At 21.9% G+C, this 24,481-nt stretch overlaps 8 protein-coding genes across 8 annotated transcripts; 4 read left to right on the forward strand and 4 right to left on the reverse strand.

Annotated features, from left to right (window-relative positions):
* Positions 1-1,159: 1,159 nt before the first annotated feature.
* PBANKA_1112900 (conserved Plasmodium protein, unknown function) lies at positions 1,160-7,934 on the forward strand (the record flags this gene model as incomplete). The annotated part of the gene is made up of 4 exons (XM_034565661.1): positions 1,160-2,248; positions 2,356-7,643; positions 7,734-7,812; positions 7,893-7,934. The coding sequence occupies 4 exons, from the start codon at positions 1,160-1,162 to the stop codon at positions 7,932-7,934; spliced, it is 6,498 nt and encodes a 2,165-aa protein (XP_034422336.1).
* A 645-nt stretch (positions 7,935-8,579) lies between these two features.
* On the reverse strand, positions 8,580-9,314 carry PBANKA_1113000 (purine nucleoside phosphorylase, putative; the record flags this gene model as incomplete). The annotated part of the gene is made up of 1 exon (XM_034565662.1): positions 8,580-9,314. The coding sequence occupies one exon, from the start codon at positions 9,312-9,314 to the stop codon at positions 8,580-8,582; it is 735 nt and encodes a 244-aa protein (XP_034422337.1).
* A 1,303-nt stretch (positions 9,315-10,617) lies between these two features.
* Positions 10,618-12,141, reverse strand: PBANKA_1113100 (GTP-binding protein, putative; the record flags this gene model as incomplete). The annotated part of the gene is made up of 6 exons (XM_034565664.1): positions 10,618-10,860; positions 11,081-11,356; positions 11,445-11,537; positions 11,653-11,751; positions 11,895-11,980; positions 12,090-12,141. The coding sequence occupies 6 exons, from the start codon at positions 12,139-12,141 to the stop codon at positions 10,618-10,620; spliced, it is 849 nt and encodes a 282-aa protein (XP_034422338.1).
* A 635-nt stretch (positions 12,142-12,776) lies between these two features.
* PBANKA_1113200 (mitochondrial import inner membrane translocase subunit TIM16, putative) lies at positions 12,777-13,493 on the forward strand (the record flags this gene model as incomplete). Its single annotated transcript, XM_034565665.1, has 2 exons — positions 12,777-12,860; positions 13,203-13,493. The coding sequence occupies 2 exons, from the start codon at positions 12,777-12,779 to the stop codon at positions 13,491-13,493; spliced, it is 375 nt and encodes a 124-aa protein (XP_034422339.1).
* Positions 13,494-14,140: 647 nt separating this feature from the next.
* PBANKA_1113300 (deoxyribodipyrimidine photo-lyase, putative) lies at positions 14,141-16,831 on the reverse strand (the record flags this gene model as incomplete). Its single annotated transcript, XM_034565666.1, has 2 exons — positions 14,141-14,894; positions 15,030-16,831. 2 exons carry the CDS (start codon positions 16,829-16,831, stop codon positions 14,141-14,143), a joined length of 2,556 nt encoding a protein of 851 aa, XP_034422340.1.
* Positions 16,832-18,674: 1,843 nt separating this feature from the next.
* On the forward strand, positions 18,675-20,974 carry PBANKA_1113400 (6-cysteine protein; the record flags this gene model as incomplete). The annotated part of the gene is made up of 2 exons (XM_034565667.1): positions 18,675-19,282; positions 19,417-20,974. The coding sequence occupies 2 exons, from the start codon at positions 18,675-18,677 to the stop codon at positions 20,972-20,974; spliced, it is 2,166 nt and encodes a 721-aa protein (XP_034422341.1).
* A 448-nt stretch (positions 20,975-21,422) lies between these two features.
* Positions 21,423-22,043, reverse strand: PBANKA_1113500 (ras-related protein Rab-1A, putative; the record flags this gene model as incomplete). The annotated part of the gene is made up of 1 exon (XM_034565668.1): positions 21,423-22,043. One exon carries the CDS (start codon positions 22,041-22,043, stop codon positions 21,423-21,425), a length of 621 nt encoding a protein of 206 aa, XP_034422342.1.
* Positions 22,044-23,584: 1,541 nt separating this feature from the next.
* PBANKA_1113600 (conserved protein, unknown function) lies at positions 23,585-24,456 on the forward strand (the record flags this gene model as incomplete). The annotated part of the gene is made up of 2 exons (XM_034565669.1): positions 23,585-24,187; positions 24,313-24,456. 2 exons carry the CDS (start codon positions 23,585-23,587, stop codon positions 24,454-24,456), a joined length of 747 nt encoding a protein of 248 aa, XP_034422343.1.
* Positions 24,457-24,481: the final 25 nt, after the last annotated feature.

A 24,481-nucleotide genomic window follows, 5' to 3' on the forward strand; every position in this document is an offset into this window, starting at 1 on the left:
ATGTGTATGTTATCTACACGTTTAGTGCAAATAAAAGATTTCCATTTGTGCAGTTGGAGTCAAAAAGTTTCCAGATGGTTTGTTGTATGCATAAAAAATGTATATAATATTTTTTTTTAAATTATAAAAAAATATTTATATGCTTTTCGATACAGATAAAAAGGATGGGATATAAATTTACGAAATATTTAATATCTGTCAAATATGTTTTTATAATTATAAATTTTCTTTTTTACGATTTTTTGTCAAATTAAATAGGAATTAATTCATACCGGAAAAAGTGTTTTAAACACACTTTATTTTCATACTTCAAATAACCCAAAAAAGGGAAAGAATCGAGAAATTAAAATTTTCCATTACAATTTGAATTGATAATAGTTGTGTATATATAATAATTTTATTAAAATCATAATAACAGATAAACAACAAAACCTGATGAAAAAATGATGAAAAAAAATGGTTAAACAAATATATCCATGAAATTAAAGAAAATAAACATATTTATTTTAAGATATACATGTACATATATAATATATCTATAACTTCCACAATGTGCACATCTCTATTTATTTAGTATATTATATGTATACTTAAAAAAATTTCCTTTAAACTGTTCAATAAATTCGCATAATCCACAGTATAGTAACTATTAAAAAAAATATTTTTTTTATTTTCATAATATTTTTAGGTTTCGCCTTTTTTTTAGCATATAACAATTAACTAAATGATATAAAAATTCAGTGGCCTTTTAAATTAAAAATATAATTATTTATCTATATATAATGCTATTGTTATTATTATTAATATTATTATTATGATTATTATTATTTTTTTTTTGATAATAAAGTTATATATGGCATAAACATGCCCCAAGTAAAAAGCATAACCTACTGATATATACAAAAAAATGTAATTTTTTTTACTAAAAAATAATAATAATAAATTTTATTAATATAATTCAAGAGTGAAATTATTTTAATTACTTTATTTTCCTTAATCAAACAATACTTATATGAAATATACATAAGTATGTGCCGATCCGTATATACATAAATTAGCTAAAGGAAATTAACCAGACGTTTCCCAATACACATATATATATATGAATATTTGGGAATATCTTTGCATACATTTATATGATAAGATATGAAAAGGAAATATGATTGAAATAAAAATAGAAGAAGTTAGAAATTCGAGTGAGGTAGATCATTGCGAATGTTGTAATTTGTTAAATGAAAAAAGTGTAGAATTAGTTGTTATAAAAAATAAAGATTTATATATTTATAAATATAACAATACAAAATGTTATTTAATTTATGATACAAAATTAAATGGGCCAGTTCTTAAACTTGTTGTTTTAAAAAATATTTTTAAAAATAAAAATAAATGCATTAGTGGAATTTTATTAATTTATAAAAATTTACATTTTATTATTTATAAATATGAAAGAAGTTTAAATACCCTTGTTCCCGTTTTAAAACACCATTTTATCAAAGATGTTAGATTTCAATCTCTTTTTTATTCTTTTCCAATTTCAATAAATTACACACATATTTATGAGAAAATAAATGAAAATAATCACAAACAAAAAATAAAAATCGAGAAGAATAATAAACATAAAATTTTTAAACAAGGAATTCGAAAAAAACTTATATTTCTTGATAAAAATAACCAATTTTATATTAAAAAAAAAAAAATATATAATAATAAAATAAATATCGCTAGTAAAAATATATTTAACAATAATAGTGGAAAACATAAAATTAAAAGTTTGCTTAAAAATACAAACTTATTATCATCAAATCATGAAAATAATAATCAAAATATAAATAATTATGATTCAATTATTTTTAACGAAAATAAAAATATAGACAATAATTTATTGGATAGTGAGTTTGCTAATATACAAAATATTTTAAATTGTTATTATTTAAACTTTAAAAAAAAAATTAAATCAAAAAAAAAAAATAACAACTTTTGTGAATTTAATATTTCTTTTTCTTGTGATTTTAAAACTATTTATACCATTTTTTACACAACAAAAAATAGAAAAAATCAAATCAAAAAAAATAACAATACATTTCAAGATCCAAATACTTTAAATATTGACACAACATACTTTTCCAGTTATTTACAAACCGAAAGCATCAATCTTGTTAATTTAGGAGAAGTATATAAACACTTTATTTTTATAAAAAAAATATTTTTCTATACTGATCATGTCAACGTGTTCGTTCAAACTTCCCCGGTAAGTCTGATTCCCCTTTTACACGTTCACTTTCTTATTTTCATTTTTTATTTCATATTTTTCATTTCATATTTTTCATTTCACATTTTTCATTTCGCATTTTTCAGATAAATATCGGGCACACCAAACTGGAGGAATTAAATCTCAAACTATTGATAATAAAAATTGGGAAAAACAAATTTGATATAATACAAGTAATAAAAGGTTTTCCAAACGACACAATTGATATTCAAAGAATTGGAAAACTAGTTATATGTTTATGCTACGATTATGTATATATCTTAAATTTAGAAAATTATAAAAAAGTTATTTATTTTTTTAATAAATCATGCTATATGAATAATACTTTTCAATTAATAAAAAATAATTGTTTATTCTATGATTATACATATTTCAATATAACCTTTAAAATATCAAATATGTATATAGAAAAAAATAAAATTTTTATTTTAAATAAAAAATCTATAATTGAAGGAACGATATCAAAAGATATAAATGATTTGATTAATTTAATTACATGGAATAAAATATATAATTTTAAATCATATTTAAGTTACACTTGTTTTTTTTCCATAAATCAAAATTTTTATTTTTTTTGTTGCTATAATGGATTATGCGGATTATCTAATATACAATTAATAAAATTATGTGGAAATGTTAATTTTTTAAATGATTATACAAAAAAATTAAAAAATTTGAAAAATAGAGAAATATATAAAACAACACAAAATAGAAATGAAGAAAATAAAATAGAAAATTCTTCTGATTTATTATCAAAAGGAATAAATGATCAAAAAATAAGAAAAAGAAAAAGAATTAATTCAGATTTTATTGTAGAAAAAAAAAACAAATATATAATCGACGATGTTAATAGTAACACTAAAGAAATAGACAAGAAAAATGAAAAAAAATTGATTAAAAATAATTTAAATAATAAAATATGTGAACAAAATGAAATAAAAAAAAATAATAAAATGAAAAAATCACATTCATATAAAAAGAATAATATTTTTTTATTTCATCTACTTAATTATTTAAATAAAAACACAAACATAAATGAATACACAAAAGAATTTAACAATAGTAAATATAATTTTTTATTTAAGAAATATAAAAAAAAAATTAAAATTTTAGAAAATAAATATTCTAGAATAAATACCAATGGATTAATTGAATATTCATCCCCTCTATTTATTTTGAAAAAGAATAAAAATAAAAAAAATAAAGCAAACAATAATCAGAATATACAACAAATCAATTTAAAAAAAAAAAAAGAGATACATATAATTGATAATATACAATGTAAAGGAACTTTAATAGACATATCTAAATTGAGTTATGATTCTTGTCCTATTTATAAAAGTACATATATGTGTCTTTTTGGATGTAAACAAAATAGCATGTTGGAAAAAATATATTTTCAAATACCATCTATAATAAAAACTATTATATCTTTTAAATCTTTTAATATAGATAGTGTTTGTATATCTGAAAATGAAATAAATAAAAATGAATTAAATGAAAAACTTTATTATAATTTTAAATATATTCTTATCAATTTAGAAAAAAATGGAAATGAAAATATTAACTCATTTTCTAGTGATAGGGAAGGAATACTATTATGCTTAGCAAATTTGTCAATTTTAAAAAATAAAAATTCAAATAAATATTATGAACATTATGAAGCTAATAAATTTAAAAGAAATCTGTTATTACGCGAATGCTTAGAAAGAATATCCAAAATAAATGAAAGCGATAATAGAAATGCATCTGTGGAAAAATGTGAAAAGGATAAACTTGAAAATAATTTAACTTCTAGTATCGATATTGATAACTATGAAAATGTGATCTATGTTTTAAAAAAGGATGGGGAATACGCCATTGAGGAAAATAAAGGTGCCATTTCGGTCAATAATATCAATTCAATACACGATTGTTTGAATTTTTTTAAAAACTTTCCCTTAATATATTTTAGTATTAAAGATGTGGATAATTATGTAAAAAAAATATATATTACTCATATTTTAAGAGAAAAAGAAGAAAATTATAATTGTAATTCCAATTCTATAATACACGAAATTGATAGCATAAAATATATTTTAACAAAAAGGTTTTGGAATTTTTGCTTAATTAATAATAATAATAATAAATGGAATAAACATAAAACATCCTTAAATCTAAATGAAAAATGTATATCATTATTAAAGTATAATAGAATATTAATACAAACTTGTCAAAATGAAATAAATATATTTTATTATAATAATACATGTATTTTATTAAAAAAAATTATATTAGATGATCAAAAAAATATAATATCATGTAAATTAATAAAACATTATTTAATTATTTTAAACAATTTTCATGAATGTTTAATATATAATATTAATGATAACATTCTTAATTTAATATTAAATCAGATTGAACAAATTATTTCAATATTTAATTTATGTGTTTTACATTGTTTATTACATGATCATAATGAAGAATCTGTTAATATTGTAAATATTGTTAAATTTGTAGATATAGAAAATATATTTTACAAATATTCCCATGAAATATCCAAAATATTAAACACACAACCATGTTCCATGCTTTTAAAATTTATACAAAAAAAACAAACAACCCCAGACAACTTTCTTATTCTGAATAATCAAATAAACAATAGTCAATGTATATCTACAATTGAAAAGAATAATAAACAATTTTTATGCTTTCTAAATAATATAAATAACAGCTTCAATATTTATGATTTTGAAAATAAAAAAATTATATTTGAAAGTAATTGTTTGTTACATGTTCCTAAATATATATATAAGAACAAGATGAAAAAAAACAAAATGAAATCAGAACAAATAGATACCGAAGAACAAACAAAATTTTTAAACTTATACAAAAAAGAAGAAATTATAAATATTCTATTTTTTAAATTAGAAAAATATTATTTGTTAATTATATTTTTGACCGGAAGGCCTATTATAATATATAAATCTTTTTCATGTTCTAAATTTTTTAGAAACTTAAAATTAAAAATATTTATTCACAATTATATCAAGCCGATTCCTAGTAATATTCATTTTTTTAATAATTTAAACTTAAATAAAATTGTTTTCACATCTAGACATTTTGATCCAAATAATAATGGCTATTATATATATGTTTGCAAAAATGATCATAATAATTTAAGTAAAAAAAGACAAAATAATAATTCAAATTTTAAAAAATGTATTGTTGTTTATCCATATATAGATCTTATAAAATTAAAAATAAACGAATTAAATGATGAGCATCAGAAAATATATTTTTATCAAAATGTTTTAAAGAATTATGATACTAATTTCCCAATTTTATTCTTTTCGAGTTATAAAGGCAAGTTATTTATTCACAATTTAGATACAACTCAAATGAACAATACTACATTTTATAATAATTCTGTAGAAAAACACACATATAATAATGATAAAAATAATGAACCGAATAAATTGGAAAATAGTTTTGAATATAATAATAATTATGTTAGTTATTCACACAATGTTAAAGGTGTAAAGAAAATAGAAAAAAATTTATTTTTATCTTTTTCTAACAATAATTTTAATATATTCAATATAGGGACTGAAAAATATAACTCAATCGAAATGATAGGTCCACATGAAAACAAAATAAATAATATGAATACATTTGGGTCATTTTCAAATAACTTATATTTAAATAAAAAAAATGTTTATATTGATAATAACAATTCTCTGATTTTTTTCAAACGTTCAAATTTAATTAATCTCAAATTTAATGATAACTTTATTTCAAAATTGTTTATTTCATATCCATATATATCTAAGTTTGCTGTTTCTCAAAATTATTATATTTTAAAAAAAAAAAATAAAAATAATACTTCGTGTAAACACACAGTTACATTTGGAAAAGTTATTTGTTTAGTAGTTCGGATTAAATATGATGAATATTATAATCTAAAAAAAAATTTAAAAAAAAGATTAAATTTTCAAAAAGATGAATTAAAAAATAATAATTTATACGAAAATGAAGATGCTATATGTATGCCAAACCCTCTATTAAGTGATTGTATTAATAATCAATACACACATTTAATTAAAAGTTTTATAGATGATGATATTGAAACAACAAATAACTTAAATGATGAAAATAAAAAAAGAAAAAATAACAAATTAATTCAATCAATAAAAACAAAATCAAAATATTATAAATTGTTATTATTTCACGAAAATAGTAAACATATTTATGGATATTTTATTTTTGAACATAGCGAACAAATACATTCTATATCCTTTGGGCAATTAAATAATACAGAATATATATATATAAGTACTAGTTTAAATATTAATGAACGGATAGAAACACAAGGAAATATATATATTTTAGATTTTAGCAATATATTTACATTATATGATGCAAATGCACCTATTGAAAGTTTGTTTATAAATAAAAAAGAATATACGAATTTAGATTCTATAGATAAAAATGATGAAAAAAAAATTAAAAACAAAATTGATAATGCAAAATTAATAATATATATGAAAAAAACATATAATAGCTCTGTTACACATATATTACCATTTTATTTTTATTCAGAAACAAATAAAAAAAAATATAAAAATATTTCAAATGATGAACTATTAAATAAATTTGAAATAAATTGGAATAGTGATAAAAATGAAAATAAATGTAATGATGACAATCATTTATATTCTAGTTTATTACATTGTATCAATTCAAAAATATACATTCATGAAATACAAAATAATGATTTTATTAAAGGGGCTTTTTTAGATAATAATTTTTATATTAGTGATATTAAAATTGTTCGAAATTTTATTATAATTTCAGATTTATATAAAGGAATATTTATAAATATGTATAATTATGAGGAACAGTATGATAGTAGACGTATAATATCTATATCAAAAAATTTTTATAATAATAATTTAAATATTTTAACATGTCATTATATTATTTATAATTCGAATATATGCATTATTGCTATGGATGTATACAATAATTTTTTTATATTTGGTCATAAAAATAAACAAGATATAGACAATCTATATATTTATAATTATTTTAACTTTAATAGAAGAATTCTTAAATTTATAAATGAATTACATGAAAATAAACATTCTAATTCAGCATTATCTATTTCAAATGATGGTTCTATCCATATATTTCATCCATTAAATAATAAAGCTTTTATTTTTTTTAAACAAATTTTTAAAATTGTAAAAAAATATATATTTCCAAACCTCGCTTTAAATATAAACTCGGATTTAAAACCTGATATTTTTATCCAATCTATTATCTTAAATCTTCACAAAAAAACAAATGCTCTATTGGCAGGAAATGCTATTTTTTACGATTTCCTTGGGTACATATACATATCTACAATTATATTCATATATAATATTGTATTCATATCCCATATATTTAAATTGTTTTTTTATTTTTTTTTTCACAGGCAAATACCTTTTTATTCTTCTGAAGTTTTGTATGAATTGTTTTCCAAAAGATCAAATTTGCTTAGTCATATTACAATTGTAAGTGGACAATAAATACAGACATTTCTTAAGTTGTTTATACATTATTATTCATCCGCTTCTTTATTTTTACTTTTTAGGCGGATTTCATAAATGAGCTATATTCGTTGAGCAAAAATTAACATTCTTTGTTTTAGTTTGAATGCAGTTACTTTATTCGATCGCATTTATGCAATATATTTTTTTTTTAAAGACTAGTGCTTAAATAAAGTCATTTTGGCTAATTTGCATTTTTTCGGTTGTAAAAGTGTTATTTTTTATCTAATTCTTTAATTAAGTTGTTTAATTAGTATGTGCATTATACAGAAATACGTTTAGATTTTATTAAAAATTAACGATTTCTTATTTTTAATGCATGAATAAAAAAAAATTATGAAAAAAAATTTAACAAAACATAAATATTAATTAATACGAGTAAAATATATACATATATATATATTTCACTTTTCATCGTTTTTTTTTGAAACATGCAAATATTCCCTGTATATTTATATATACATATATGAGCATGAATACAAATATACCGATGTTACTCTCAAATCGATGTGCGCATATTTTTTTATGGCGTCCTTTGTTACATATATTGTTTTTCTCATATTTATAATAATTATTCATAAATCGGTTATGATTATATGGAATGCGCAAATCAATTATGTATATACAAATAATACATATATGCATGCACATACTCCCTTTACTTTTATACATTACACATGTAATGGTATAAATCTTTTCCTTATTTATGTCTAAATTTTAAATAATAATATTTAATATTTTTTTGATAATTTAGCACAAGCTTCTAAACTTATTTTTATCATATTTTCCAATCTATCAGCAGCTAAAACATTGTCAAAATCCCCTTCATCCCATTTTAATGGGCACCCATCGACAATAAATATACCTCCAGTTTTTACTTTTTTTAAAGTTCCCATTACCATTAAAGTTGATAATTCCATTTCAACAACAGCTACATTAGCCTTTGAGTAATCTAATAATCTTGTTGGGATAATACTATGTGGGTAATATAAATCAGATGATAAACTAATTCCATTATGTACCTTAACATTTAATTCTTCAGCACATTTTAATAATGTACTATAAACTTCATAGTCTGCAACTGCTGGGAAATCAGAATGTATCATCATATGTGTAACTCGATCTTCCCTTACAGCAGCATTACATACACATAAATCTCCTCTTTTTATTGATTCTGGTTGTAATGATCCACAAGACCCAGCACGGATAATAACTTTTGCTCCGATATTAATTAATTCTTCAAAACATATAGCGCACCCAGAGGAACCTACGCCATGACTTACACATAAAAATTTCTGTCCTTTATAATGGCATTCAACACTTTTGTATTCCCTATTATATGCTAAATCTACATATGAATCACATAATACTTTTATTTTGTCAACCCTTCCAGGATCGCCAACAACTAATACAACAGGGGTTGCATGCTTCTTGGAAAGCTTTATATGTCTTTGTTCTTCATCCATTCTATACAACAAAAGAAGGTATATACATGTAGAGTATGTGTATGCATGGTATATATAAATATAAATAATGTATTGACAATGCTCAAATCTTAGCAATTATGCTGAAATTGGTGATATATCGTTGGAAACAGCACAAATATGAAAATACATACAAAAACATACATTAAGAAATATTATTAGTTCACAATAAAATCAAGGGGGAAATAAAAAAGTGTAATATATTCATATGGTATTTAGAATATATATTTATGAAATTATAATTAAAATATATTATTACTTTTATATATATTTGGAAAATTGCGAAAAGTTGCGAAAGATTATGTTTAGGAAAAATTTATATAATTATTTAAATTATAAAATTATGTTATTTTTTAAAAGGGTTAAAATGTGAAAATAAATTTAATAAATTAATAAAATTATTAACAAAATTACTAAATTAATTATTAAAATATATGTTCGTTAATAAGTTTATACATTTTAAATTAAAAAAAATAAGATTTTTGAAAGCTATTTTTCTTGTTTTTTTGGTGAATATATCCATGCAATTTATATTATGAGCTCGATAAATAACTAAAAAGTACATGCATATATGCATACAATATAATATTTGCACAGGTTTATATTCATATGCTGAATAAGTAGGTGTGCACTATCTAATCCTATATAATTATAGATATTTATTTGGCGGTTACGTGGATTTTATATTTTTAATACGAATGTATACTGTATAATAGGATCTATATAAATATTACTAGTTTAAATATTCTTATATTTGTAAAATGATTTGGGGAAAACAATAATAAAAATTATATTAAATAAATTAATTCGGATTAAATAATGCTCAAATACATTGTTTTATTTTCTTATTTTTAACACCGTTTTTAAAATTGTTAAAATATTTTTATAAAGGTATTAATATAACATGTATTATTAAAACATATATGACTTCTAATTCAAATGTATTATTGGAAAAAAGGTGTATTTTAGGATCTACAAAAACAAAACGTAAGAAAAGGGGTTTCTAATATATCACCCCCTATTTTACTTTTGTGCTTATACAAGCTAATCTGATAATACTATATTTGAAAAAAATTATAAACATATTGACTGGCCATAATTTTTTTTTTTAAACAAAAAAAAACTATATTTTTAATTAGCTCGATATAAAAAAAAAAATAAAATAAAAATAAAATAATAAAATGACCCCCTAAAAAAGTGTATGCAAATATTTTCCAATTTTATAAGGAAATAACATATGGAAAAATATATTTTACTTAAACATATATAAAAGAAAGTTTCTATTTTATCGCTGCTTTATTTTTGCATTATCTAAAGCTATTAAACTTAAATTTGCTCTTAACTCTTGAATTCCAAAACGCTTTAAACTTGAAACGTTGAATAAATATTCATTTATGTTGAATTCACAATTTTCCTTCTTAAAACTATTATTTTTTTTATGTTTATTTTCATTAAACGCTTTTACTTTTTTCTTATAATTTTCAATTATTGAAATAATTTTTACCATTGCATGATGTAATTCTTCAGCCTAAATCGAACAAAAAATAAATAAAACATATCCAATTTAGTACATTCCTACATATATATAGTCTTTACATTACACGTTCATATATATCAGTAGTCTATATGTAGGAGTATAAATGCACATAATAAAATATAGTATGTGTATAAAAAATAAATGAAGTTAGTTAATAATATTTTTGAAAAAACAATATAATCAGAGGGAATAACTAAATTTAAGTTCATACCTTTAGTTTATCTATTTTTGTAACTATAATTTGAAAAGGAATATTTTTCATTATGAGCATGTCCAACAAAACATAATCATAAGGTGTAAATAATTCTGTACATTCAATTAAGCATAAAGCTCTCTTTAAATTTTTTGCTTTATTTAAATATTCTTCTATAAGTATTGACCAATTATCTCTAAGGTTTTTCGAAACTTTTGCAAAACCATATCCTGGTAAATCTACAACGGATATGTGATTTAACAAGTTGTAAATAAATAAATGCCTCGTTCGGCCCTGATAAAGAATATGAACAAACGGCAATACAATAATACTATTATTATCACATTATATTTTTTTTTTTATTTCGCCTTCAATTATTTACTGGTGTTTTAGATGCTTGAGCAACTTCCCTATAGTTCATCAGGGCATTTATTAAACTCGATTTCCCCACATTTGACCTTCCAAAAATGCCAATCTATAAATGAAAACACAAAGGACAGTATTATTTTATTCCCAAAATTGTAAAAAAAAAAAAAATTATCCTACTTTACTACACATACATATTTTATGCGCGTTTTTTTTAAATGCACCTGTGGAATGTCTAGTGGTTTATATTTATGAATTGTTTGAGCTACATAAACGGGATATGCAATAATTTTTGAACTGAAAATTGTATTCCCCTTTTTGATCTAAAGATAATTTTAAAGAAAGTTTTTTTATTTTATAGACTTATAAATAAAAAGGTGAAAAAAAACGATCTACATTTTCAGTACAAAGTATATCCATATATTTCATGTAATTGTATATATTTTTTTTTTTTATAAAAAATTACATATTCAGAATTAAGCCAAAATGGAATATCTTCACTATTCAAAAAATTTATGTTAAGAAATGGTTTAGCTAAATAAGGTGTTATTGCTGTAATTGCACATAAAAAAAAAAAAAAAGGTATATATATATATTTATTCAGGTGTTAAATTAAACAAAAATTCTTAGTTTTTATTTTGTGATTTTTAAAAAAATGTACATTTTGTAGACGACACATTCTTGAATAGTAACAATTTGGTTGTTTTTATCATTTTCAAATATACTATTTTTAGGGGTAAATAAAATAATAAATAAACGAATTGTAAAACAAATACCCAAGTCTCCCCATAACAATTGTGTAAAAAATGAATGACAAAACCTATTCCCAAATTATCAATTCACCATCACTTAATTTTTTCATACTTGTTTATAAAATGAAAAAAAAAAATTATAAAATAAACAAACATATATATATACATATGTAGGCCTGACGTATTATTGAAAATAAATAAAAGACGTGAAACTACATTACAATATATTATACATGCTAACAAATTTCGGTGATATTTTTTTCAAATTTATTTCAAAATATTATAGCCATCAAAAAAAAAAAAAAATAATAACACCTATATTTTTTCGCTGAAATAATTTAAAACATAATTTGATGATTTAAAATTAGTAATTCATAACAAATAATAAATTTATATAATATATGTAATTTATAAAAATTGTTATAATGTTTTATGATCATATTTTCTCCTTTTAATTAAAATGTTTTAAATAATGGCAACATGTAAATTATATGTGTCACTTGGTATTATTATTTTTTATATTAACTTTTTTTAAAGACCAAAATAAAATTCTCTTTTTTATTTAGAGTTTTTTTTAATAATTAAGAAAATTAAAAATGTTACCATTTAAGCCGCTAAGTCAGTTTATTTTTCAATTTGTTTTTATAACTTCTACTGCTTTGGGGAAAGCCTTTATACAGGTAATATACAATACAAATATTTATGTTGCCATTATAAATAGTAATATATTTATATTTAGTACATATAAATATCTTGTATATTAAAAAAATATCAACTACATGCTTGTATTTTTAATAGCCATTATTTAGTTTCCTATATATTTTGTTTTTTTGCCTATTGTATGAGTATTTAAATCATATATGCATAGTAATGGTAGTTATCATTATATATACATGCATACTAACTATGACTTAAAAAAATATATACATATATATGTATAAACATGCATAACATTTTATAGTTTGCCTATTCATCAATTCATATATTTCACCATTTTACATAATCATCATAATTCAATACAGGCATATAAAGAAATTATAAAAAACAAGAATAATACAAATTTAATAAAAGAGAAATATAATTCATATATGAATGTTGAAGAGGCTTTAAATATTTTAAATTTAGACAGAAATAAAATTTATAAAAAATTAACAAAAGAAGAATTAATGTCACTAAAAGAAGAAATAAATAATAGACATATCGTTTTAAATAAACTCAACGCAAAATCTGGGGCATACAATGGATCTGCTTATATACAAAAAAAGGCAGAAGTAGCAAAAAATATTTTGTTTCAACATTTAAAATTAGATTAAAATAAATCATATAATACTTAGTAATCCATAATATACAATATATTATTTCCTCATCTTATAATTTTTTTTTTGTTATCACACAATTTGCACCCATATTAGTTATTCCTAGATATCATGTTATTTTCAAAATTTACAAGCAACTTGGAGCCTGTATGTTATTACCCAATATGCATTAATATTTTTCAAACCCCATTAAATTATTTGTATTGTGTAAACACTATCCATTAATAGATAACCCGCAAATATCCACATGAGCAAAGCGAGTACCTTCATATTGGTATTTACCCACTAAGCCACATGTGCACATGTATATGCTTGTTAAATAGTTATTTCACTGAAATAACTCGGGCATAATGTAATGGATAGTCAAATTTGTAAATTATTAAATGCTATACATTCTGTTTCATTTCGTTTATTTTGTTCATTTTGCTACTTATTTTATTATATTTTTTGGTATTCTGTGACAATTTATTCATCAGCTTATATATAGATTGAATCTATATATGCCATGATTCTAATCGAATCATTATGTTTATGTTAAAATTTTTTTGACATATTTATACTTTTTTCTTTTTTTCTTAATTCAAATATTATGAGAAAATTGTAACATTTAAAAGCATCAACTATTTTTTCATTTTAAATCCACATCAGTTTAACTTCGTATCAATTTTCACCTCCTTATCGTCCCCTCCCGCCATGGCAGTCTTTTTCTTCTGAACCTTTTCATTTTTATTTTCCTGGATAGATATCAGCTCGCTATTTTTTCTTTTTTTTATATAATTTGAAAAAGTTATAGTTGGAATTTTCTGAACAATTAAGGCATTTTCTTTCCCTTTGGGGTATTTTGACATATATAAGTTTATGTCAAAATTACGCTTACAACTATTATAATCCATATATCGAATTTTCCCAAAAATACTTCTCTCATTCCAACTTTGATCATGAACACCCATAATAGATGACATGATGGAAACATATGCATTAGCTGTTTTTCCATCAATAGAAAATTCATTGGTTAATTTAATTGCACATTTTAATGCTGTTCTAGAATTTTCTGACCAGTTCAGAATTTTTTTTGCCCAATACATTCTTAAAAATTCGTGAATTGTGCCTTCATTTACTAATTGCAATTGGCAACAATTCCAAATGTCATTATGTGTCCTAGCACTTCTAAAATCTTCGTAATCATATAAATGATTTCTTTTATCTAATTCGTGTTTTTTTAAACTTTCTTTTGCCCAATCCTTGGCTCCATTAAAATTATCATAATTTTTATTATAGTAACAAAAATTGTCTGCTAATTCTTTCTTGATTAACAAATCGTCATTAAAATATTCCTTTCCACTTGAAGCATGAATAGAAGGAAATTGCAGAGCATATTTGTTAACTTCGAGTATACACCTGAAAAAATAAAAATCGCGGGAATGATATAAATATATTACAAAATATAAAAATTTATCAAAATAGTGCAATTAAAACTGCTGAAATGGATTCTAAAAAAAATGATTATAAAAAAATTATATTTAAATAATCTACCTTTGTGATGATATAATTCCCAAATTAATGTACGGAATAAGGAGATTAATCGTATCGTAATTAGGATCATTTCTCTTTACACTATATTTGTCTAATTTATTTTTGCAAAAATTTTCCAAAATTTCTTTGGCTTTTTTTTCGGTACATACAAAATTTGATAGAACTGAGCAAGAATTATTAACTGTTAATTTTTTATATAAACTTACAATATCAAATGGTTCTGGATATTTTATGGTTTGATCAAAACGCTCTAATTTTATATATTCTATTAAAAATGAAGATAAGTGAGTTTGTATTTTGGGCTTTATAGTTCGAATTGATGATTCCTCCATTTTTGATGTTATCCATAATGGTATAATATTATGTGAATCTACTTGTAAAACTTTTATTTTTTTTTTATTTGACATTTGTACAAGATTTTCGACAAATTTTTTTTGATATTCTAATGAATGGAAATCACAGACAACTGTTTTTATTTCATGAATTCTTAAAAATTCCATAAATTCGTCTATCATAAATATTGGAATAACATAAAATGGAATGTTTAATTTTTTAAATCCTTCTTCTAAATTTTTTAAAACTTTTAATTTTATATTTATATATCTTTCAGTAAATTTTTCTTTTCTATTAATATATGTACATGCTAATAAATTACATTTGTTTTTTTTTGCCATATCATATGCATATATAATAGACCAATTATCAGCTATTCTGAAATCACGAGTTAATAATAATAGTACATTTTTTTTAATACTATTTTCATTTCCATTTATGTGTCCATCATTATATTGTACTGAACTATTCAAACTACAACTCCCCATATCTTTTCTATTATAATATGTATTTAAACATCTAACACGTTTTTCTAATATTTTTAGTTTCTTTTCATTTGATACATCATATGGATTCTTTTTATTTTTTATCTCATTATTATTTAGTTTATTATCTTTACTTATTAATTCAATACCCGATATACCAGAAGACTTAATTTTATTATTTTTATGTAATATTGCACCAGTTTTTTTTTCGAATTTAGCATGTTTTACCCCATTTCTCATTTTATCACCATATCCCTTTTTACATTCTGTATCTGCTTGTTTGTTTATGTTTCTCATATTTAAATTTATACGATTGAATTTCTTATTTATAGGATTATGCTTACTATTTTCACGAGTATCCTTTGTATTTATGTATCCATATTTGCCATTCACATGCTCTCGTTTACTATATGTGTGGTTATCTTTCACATTTGTATCGGGGTGTTTGTTACTCATATATTCATGGTTGCTATTTATGTTTCTACATTTTGAATCTATACAATCAAGTTTGTGTTCTTTTTTATTAATTGGGTATTCATTTTTCTCATTTGGCGTATCTGCTTTGGAGGGAAGATGCTGCATTTTGGTACTAACGATATCACTACTATTATTAGTAGGAATACGATTTCCTAGCCTTTCATTTTGCATGGCATCCATTTTAATATTGGTATCTTTATTTGTTAGTTTGGAATTTTTCGCATTATTATTATTATTATTATTATCGTTTTTTACATCGACATATGTGTCAATATTGGGTATTAGGATATTTGGTTGTTCCTTTAATGAAGCATTTGATTTTATTTTTTTTTGTATTTCTTCGTTAAATTTTTCATTTTTTAATGTGTCACTATTTGTTATTTCTTTATTCATTTGAATGTAATTTTCCCTGGGTAAGGAGCTAGCATCCTCTGTAATTTTATTCATACTATCTTTCATAAACAGTTCGTTGCCATGTTTACCAACATTTGGTTTTGTTTCATTCATTTTAATATTTTATTTTTTAAAAGATAAGGAGTGAAAAAAAACATATATTTATATATATGTATACAAACGAATGAATTAAAGGAATACCAAATTATTGCAAGTGGTGTGTGTTTATTTAAGTAATATTTCACATAGCTTTACATAAATAAACATAAACACATAAACATATAAATATATATACATATATAATTTTATATAACTAAAAAAATGAGCTTAACAATGAAATCGTTTTTTTTTAAAGCAAAACGATATAATCATTATTCAAAAATATTTTTTTATAAACAAAAACACACATATAATACAAGTTGCACTGTAAATATATTTATTATTTTTTTAGCATACTATTATAATAAGGCGCGTGAAGACATTTTATTTACACCCGATATATATGCAAATAGTTAAAAAATAAAAAAAGAGAAAAAGAGAAAAAGTAAAAAAATAAATAAAATATAAAATTAATTAACCACATAATACAAATTAATTCCTTAACACATTATACTTATTAAAAAAAAATGTGTATATTGAAAGAAAAAAAAGAAGAAATATTATGACTTGTTCAGACAATTTTTTTTTTTTTAGTTAGTCATGCATTTTTATTCCATTTCAAGTTTGGTACATATTTATATTTTTTTTTGTAATTCTTTAAAAAATTATTTAAGCCCTAGACAACATAAAATTTAAGATCTATGAAATATGAAAAGTTTTGTAATATGGAGGATATTTCGACATATTTAAGTGTTAAAAGGATAAACAACTATATTTTTCCCTCATTCTCAATATAATTTTTTTTTAAATGTAGCCATTATTGTATATATATATAAGTTATGAACTATCGAAAATAAAAATGGAAACTCGCTTATAAACAAAAAAATAAAAGGAAAGCCCAAATATTATTCATAAGGTTTGCCATTTGCCATAATGGGCATTTTAAGGGTAATATGTGATAAGGAGGTTTAGCGAAAATGTACGAACAAAAGAAATAGGAAATTACAGGAATATATAGCTATTTTCTATTATTATTATCCCCAAGTTTTATTAGCAACATTGTTTTATTCACTTATTATTGTTATCACAAATCACAATGTTTTATTACTACTACTATTATTTTATGTACTGACATTTTATTTATCATTTATTTTGATCGATAAAACACATACATGCGCGAAAAATAGTTTTTATGCAATGACTGCACTACTTATGTACACATTGCAAAGTCAGGCCATTAATATATAAAAAAAAACTTTAAAATTGCAACGTTCAATTTAAAAAAAATAAAGTATAAATAAATTAATGCCCAAGCGTGTGCAATGTAAATACATGCTTATATAAATAATAATAATTTTTTCAGTCATTATCAGCTTGTAAATAGGAAAAAAAAAAAATAGTTACATTTCCCCGTCTTTGTAAGTGTATGTATATACATGATCTGACGAACAAATACATGGAAATATATGTATAGAGTTTTTTTTTATTGTCCTATTTCATAAATTGATAATAACTGAAAAAAATATTAGTTTATTTTTTTTAAAAGCATTACAACGTAGTTTTTTATGGAATATAGCTAGCCAAAAAAAATATATAGGTATGTAACTACCTAAAATGTGTAGGAAAAAAAACACATAAATATGTTTGTGCATTTATATTTTAAGAGTTTTTTGTTTAAATAATTTAATTTTTTTTACGCAACTTAAAGTTTTTTTTTCATGCAAGTAAATAAGGATAGGAAAAAAAACTTGCGTATGAACAAATCCGAGAAAAAACTATAATAATATTGGAAAAATAATATAAAACAAAAATACACATTAATATATTATAGACACATAAATTGAAAGCTTTTAATAGAATGTTTCGGTTATCGATTTTTGGGACTCTTTTTCTTTGGAGTATATTTTTAATTATAAAAACAAATTGTTTTTATTTTAAAGTAGATAGTGAACTGATATCAAAAGATTCGAATATTCGTAAATGCCATAAAGAACACTATTTAAATTTCCAAGGACAAATAGTCCAAGTGTGTAATGATAAAATAATTACAAATACTTCAATGAGTAACAATATTTATATATCTGTATATAATAAAGAAAATAAATGGGAAGATAAATTAAAATTATTTAATAATCATACACAAAAAAAAATTGAATATTTTTATAGCTTTATAAGTAATGACAGCTTAGTAATAATATACTGTTTCAGTAAATCATTGATCTCCTCTCCATATGAATGCCACAGTGCAACTTCTACAGATTTAATAACATTTACAACTCAAAAAATTGGAATCGATTTTAAGTCAATAGATCCTTTAAGTTTACAAGATTATTCAATAAACGAATTAGATATATTTGAAAAAAAATATATCCTTATATGTGGTCTAGATATACAGAAAAAACAATACGGAGAATATAACAAATTTATTTTATGTAATGCCAGTTCCAATGGTGGAATTAATTGGACGTAATTGAAATCTTTAAATCAGTTTTATACTAATATTTTTTTTTGTCTAATTTGTTTTTTACTATAGTGCTTTATTTTATTGTGTCTATATTGGATATATTTTTTTGACTTATTTAATTCATTTTTTATTGCAGGGAAAAATTCACCTTCTTCGTAACAGGAGTTGATCCTAAATTAAAATACACAAAACTAGTTCCTAAGATCAATGGAAATGAAATAGGATTCCTCTATTACTCTGAAAAGGAGCATTTAAATAGATACTTAAAATGTAAATATAGAGACGGATATGATTATGAATGTTATTTGGTAGGATTGGCACGACTCGAAAGTTATATGTGGGATATTTCAAAAATCAGAGGATATTATATATCAATTATTTCTAATAATAAACAACCACCACATTATATATATTATATGCATACTAATATATATACAATTCCATTAGAAGCACCTACAAGTATGGATGTAGATTATAAAAAAGGGAATCTATTTCCTTTAGATAGCTATAGATTAATATACAATTATGTTGCTGGAAATAATACCTATACATATATATTAAAACATACTGGCGCCGTTAAATATTGTGCGCTATTATATATAAAAAGAGAGCACATGAATCCCGGATTTGTTAAAAATGGAAATAAATATATATGTACAATTTTATATGATGATTTAATTGTTGACGGTGATGATAGATATTTTACTTTAGGGGTTTATAATGGTGCTAAACATGATATAAGAAAATGCTTCTATATAAAATTTAATAGAGATTCAGAACCAGTTAATATAATACATAAAATAGAATCAGTATATGAATATAACAATTATATATTATATACATTATATATAAAAAAAGATTTAGAAAAATATTTTATTTTAGATATGACATTAGAATGTTATTTAGGTGAAGATTTTTTCTTAAGATTAAAATTATATTTTAAAAATAATTATGTATTACAAACTTCAGATTTGAATACAAATAAAAATTCTATAAATCTATATAATAATAATATAATATACTTTACCCTACCAAGCCCAGAGTATGAAAAAACGCTGATGCCACAATTAAAATTTCCTCAATATACCAGATATGTTAAACTTACTGATAAAAATTATGTATTCCAATTACCGTCTTATATTAAAAAAGAAGTCACGCTACAACTTCCTTTTGTCAATAAAAATAATATGAACAATCAGGTGACAAAAAATGTCGTGATCAATCCAAGTAGCGAAAATACTCAAAATAATAAAAACGTTATTGGGCTCGACTTCTCTAATGCTAATATATGCAACTATGGTAATATAAATCCTAATTGTGACAACATTGTAATAAATGAAAATAAAATAAATGTTACTATTGATACAAAAACTAGTCAAGATATACAGCTAGCTATTATATGCCCTGTAACTAAAAAAAATAAAAATACATGTTTTAATGACATTTATAATAATAAGAAAAAAAAATATATTCGAGATCATCTAAAAGATCAACAAGGATTATTAATCATATATCCAAAAATGTATATACATGGAATAGTAAATGATAATGCCCCATATGAAGAATCCTTATTAACTATACCTAAAACTTATATTCAAAAGTTTAACGAAAAAAAAACCAATTATAACAACACCTTTATTTGTAAGTGCCACTCAAATAACATCCTATACGAAATTACCTACACATTCGTTTAACTTTTTCACACTCCCTCTTCGGCGTTTCTTATTGCACACACATACATATTTTTTACTATTCTATACACATTTTAAGCATAACTTCATGAAGAAAATAGGGTGTTAATTTTTTTTTGTTATTTTTTTTTTTAAATCATTTTAGACTATTAAAAAATGTGCATTTTTATTTGGTATAAACGAATTTAGTGGTCAACTTGAAACTTTCTTTTGCGAAATAAATTATGATTATACACACGCATGGAATATATGCATTTTCTTATTGCCCCAAATAACCATTTTTCGTATTAATGAAAAATAAAATTTACTATTTTTTTTTGCAAAATTGTATACCATAATGGCTAGTTAGCTATAAAATAATACCAAAATGGAGAATTAAAAAAATAAAATATAACGAAGGTTAAAGGTAAAACATATATCATGCACACACTTATACGTATGCACATTTTTTTTAACACGAACACAATGAACTTTGATCTCTGTCGTCTGAAAACAGATTAACCTTAGTTTGATTATTGACTGAGTTAATATTTTTTTTTTTTTTTTTTTTAATAAGTTCTTGAGTTATCATAGTAAAAGCAAGTTCAACATTCAATGCATCTTTAGCGGATGTTTCAATAAATGGTATATTTAATTCTTTTGCTTTACTTTCGCCTTCAGCTGTTGGAACTTCTATTTCGTCTTTACAATCAAACTTATTACCTACTAGTAATTTACAAGTATCATCATTTGTATATTTATTTATTTCAGCCATCCAATCATTAATATGCAAAAATGAGTTTCTATCTGTTGTGTCATAAATTATTATTATTCCATCAGCTCCTCTATAATATGCTGAAGTTATAGTTCGAAATCTTTCTTGCCCAGCTGTATCCCATATTTGCAATTTTACAACTTTATCATCAACTTTTAAAGTCCTAAAACGAAAATCAACCCCTATAGTGGTTATATAACTCTCTGTAAAATGATCATCAGAAAATCTTAACAATATACATGATTTTCCTACTCCACTATCACCAATTAATATGATTTTGTATAAATAATCATAATCCCTTGATCTGTTTTCATTCATTTTATTTGTTCTTTTTAGAAATGCAAGTCTTGCAAAGCCAATTACTTATATTGAGTACTGTATATCCACATATATAATGTGTGTGTGTGTTTTTTTTAGGTATATCTCTTAAAACAGCTAGCTAAAAAAAGATATTTAATCATTTGCACACACGAATATATAATAATTTAAAAGGGAGGAACAGGGTTATTTGATAAAAAAAATATCAAAAATGTAGTATTTATACAAACAGTTTTAACTATAAAAAATTAATATATAAGGTCAAGTACATATAATAACCTTATTGTAATGAGTAACATATTAAGAAAATAAAAATAGATAAATATATATATATATATATATATATATATATATAAAATTATCATTTAATACAAATTATTAAACACATTGTTTAAAATATGAATTATACGCATATGAAAACAATTATATGTACATGTATATATATATATGAGGCCGTGTTCCACACTTGTAATTTTTCCCTGTTATCATTGATTTTCCCTTTATATATTAAATAAAAATATATTAATATAAAAACAAAATATTAGTGCTTGTACGTCATTCTTAATTATATTCATAAGTGTTAGCCCGTTCATTTTAATATCTTGAATAAAATTCTTTCAATATTCATATACATATATATACACCTCTACAATTAGAGATATTTCGAAGTTTTGGGGGTATACGGCTATAACTTATATAATGCTAAAAAATATAAAATAATAAAATAATGATAAAATCGCAATGTAAATATTCAAGGTAACAATATTGTTACTATTATTTTTTAGGTAATAACTTTCATATATATATTAAATAAAATTAAATTAATAGTGCCATATATTTATATATATTTTTTTTAAGGGTACTAGGAGTAACCAATATAGTTGACAATTTTGAATAGCTGAAACCATGCAATCAAAATTATTTATTCAAATGAATATTCGTACATATTGTTGCTAGCATATATGATTATAATATTGTTGTATTTTTTTCTTTTTTTTCAAATCTTGAAATAAATTGACATTCCATATGTACATATAATAAATATATATGGGATAAATAATCAACTGTTACCTTTTATTTATTCTACACTTTTAAAGTAGTTTTTTTAATAATTTATAAAAAGAAATATTCATAGCGACTAGCACACTGTTCTTTACTCATTTTGAAAAGGAATAAAAATAAAGCTCTATTTTATTACAAAATTTGAAACATTATTCCAAATATCCATATTCCTTTATTATTTCACATTTTATTTATTTCAATATGATCCATAAAATTCACACTTATTTGTAAAATGCATAACTCATGTTTGGACATTATAAATATATATATACAATACAACTGTATATATTATAAAAATAAACTTCTAATAAAAGAAATATAGATATGGACCTAATGTGAAAATATAGTTATACGACTAGAGATAGTGCAGAAGATATTGTTTTTATTTTTTTCTATTTTTTTTCTGTTCAATTTTTTTTCTTTTTCATATAATAGAAATTTATAAAAACTGTATAAGGAAAAAAAGGGATAAAGACAAGATGGATAGAGACGATGTTATTTTAAACGAACAAATAAAATATGATCATTTTAATAGATCAATTGAAGAAGAGTATAAACAGAAATTTTTACAAAATAATAAAGTAGACGAATATTTTGATGATACTGCATTTGCAGCATCAAACAATAAATCAGAAAATAAAAATACAAAAATAAAAGAAAAAAGTAAAAAAGAAAAATTATTTTTATATAAAATTATATCCCCTGTAATAGATTTAGGAAAACATTTTTATTCATCATTAACATTAATATATGAACCCAAGTTATATCACCTTTCTGTTTTTTTAACTTTGTTATGGGGTTATAAAAATATTAAATATATAAATAAATTATTAGTGCATAAATATAATGATATACATTATCAAGTAACTCGACCTGATTCTTTAAATAGTCGACACAAAGCTTTTAAAATTTTAGTAATAGGTGGATCAATCATGCCATGCTCAGTTATTGCACTTTCAATATATGATATGAAAAAAGAAAAAAATAATTCAATGTTTATAAAAAATATAGAATCAACATTTTCTCAACGGAATACTAATCCGTTCATACCATACATAGTCAAAAGGAATTTGTCCAAAAAGGTTTTCATATTTATATTTCTTTGTTATTTTCATATACATATATATGCATCATTTTGCCATTATTTCACTTTGCTATTATTCCATTTTCTCATTATTCAACATTGCTATTCTTTTTCACATTGTAGGTTCAATGCTTAAAGGAAAAGCTCTTATTCTTTGCTAAAGATTTAGCAGAAAATAATAATTTTAAAAAATTATCAAATGAATATCATACTAATATTAACAAACGACTAAACAGCTACTATTTTAAAAAAGACAAAATGGATTAGAAAGTTATTTCCTTACCCAATGACA

Source organism: Plasmodium berghei, assembly GCF_900002375.2.
Source record: "Plasmodium berghei ANKA genome assembly, chromosome: 11".
Lineage (NCBI taxonomy): Eukaryota > Apicomplexa > Aconoidasida > Haemosporida > Plasmodiidae > Plasmodium > Plasmodium berghei.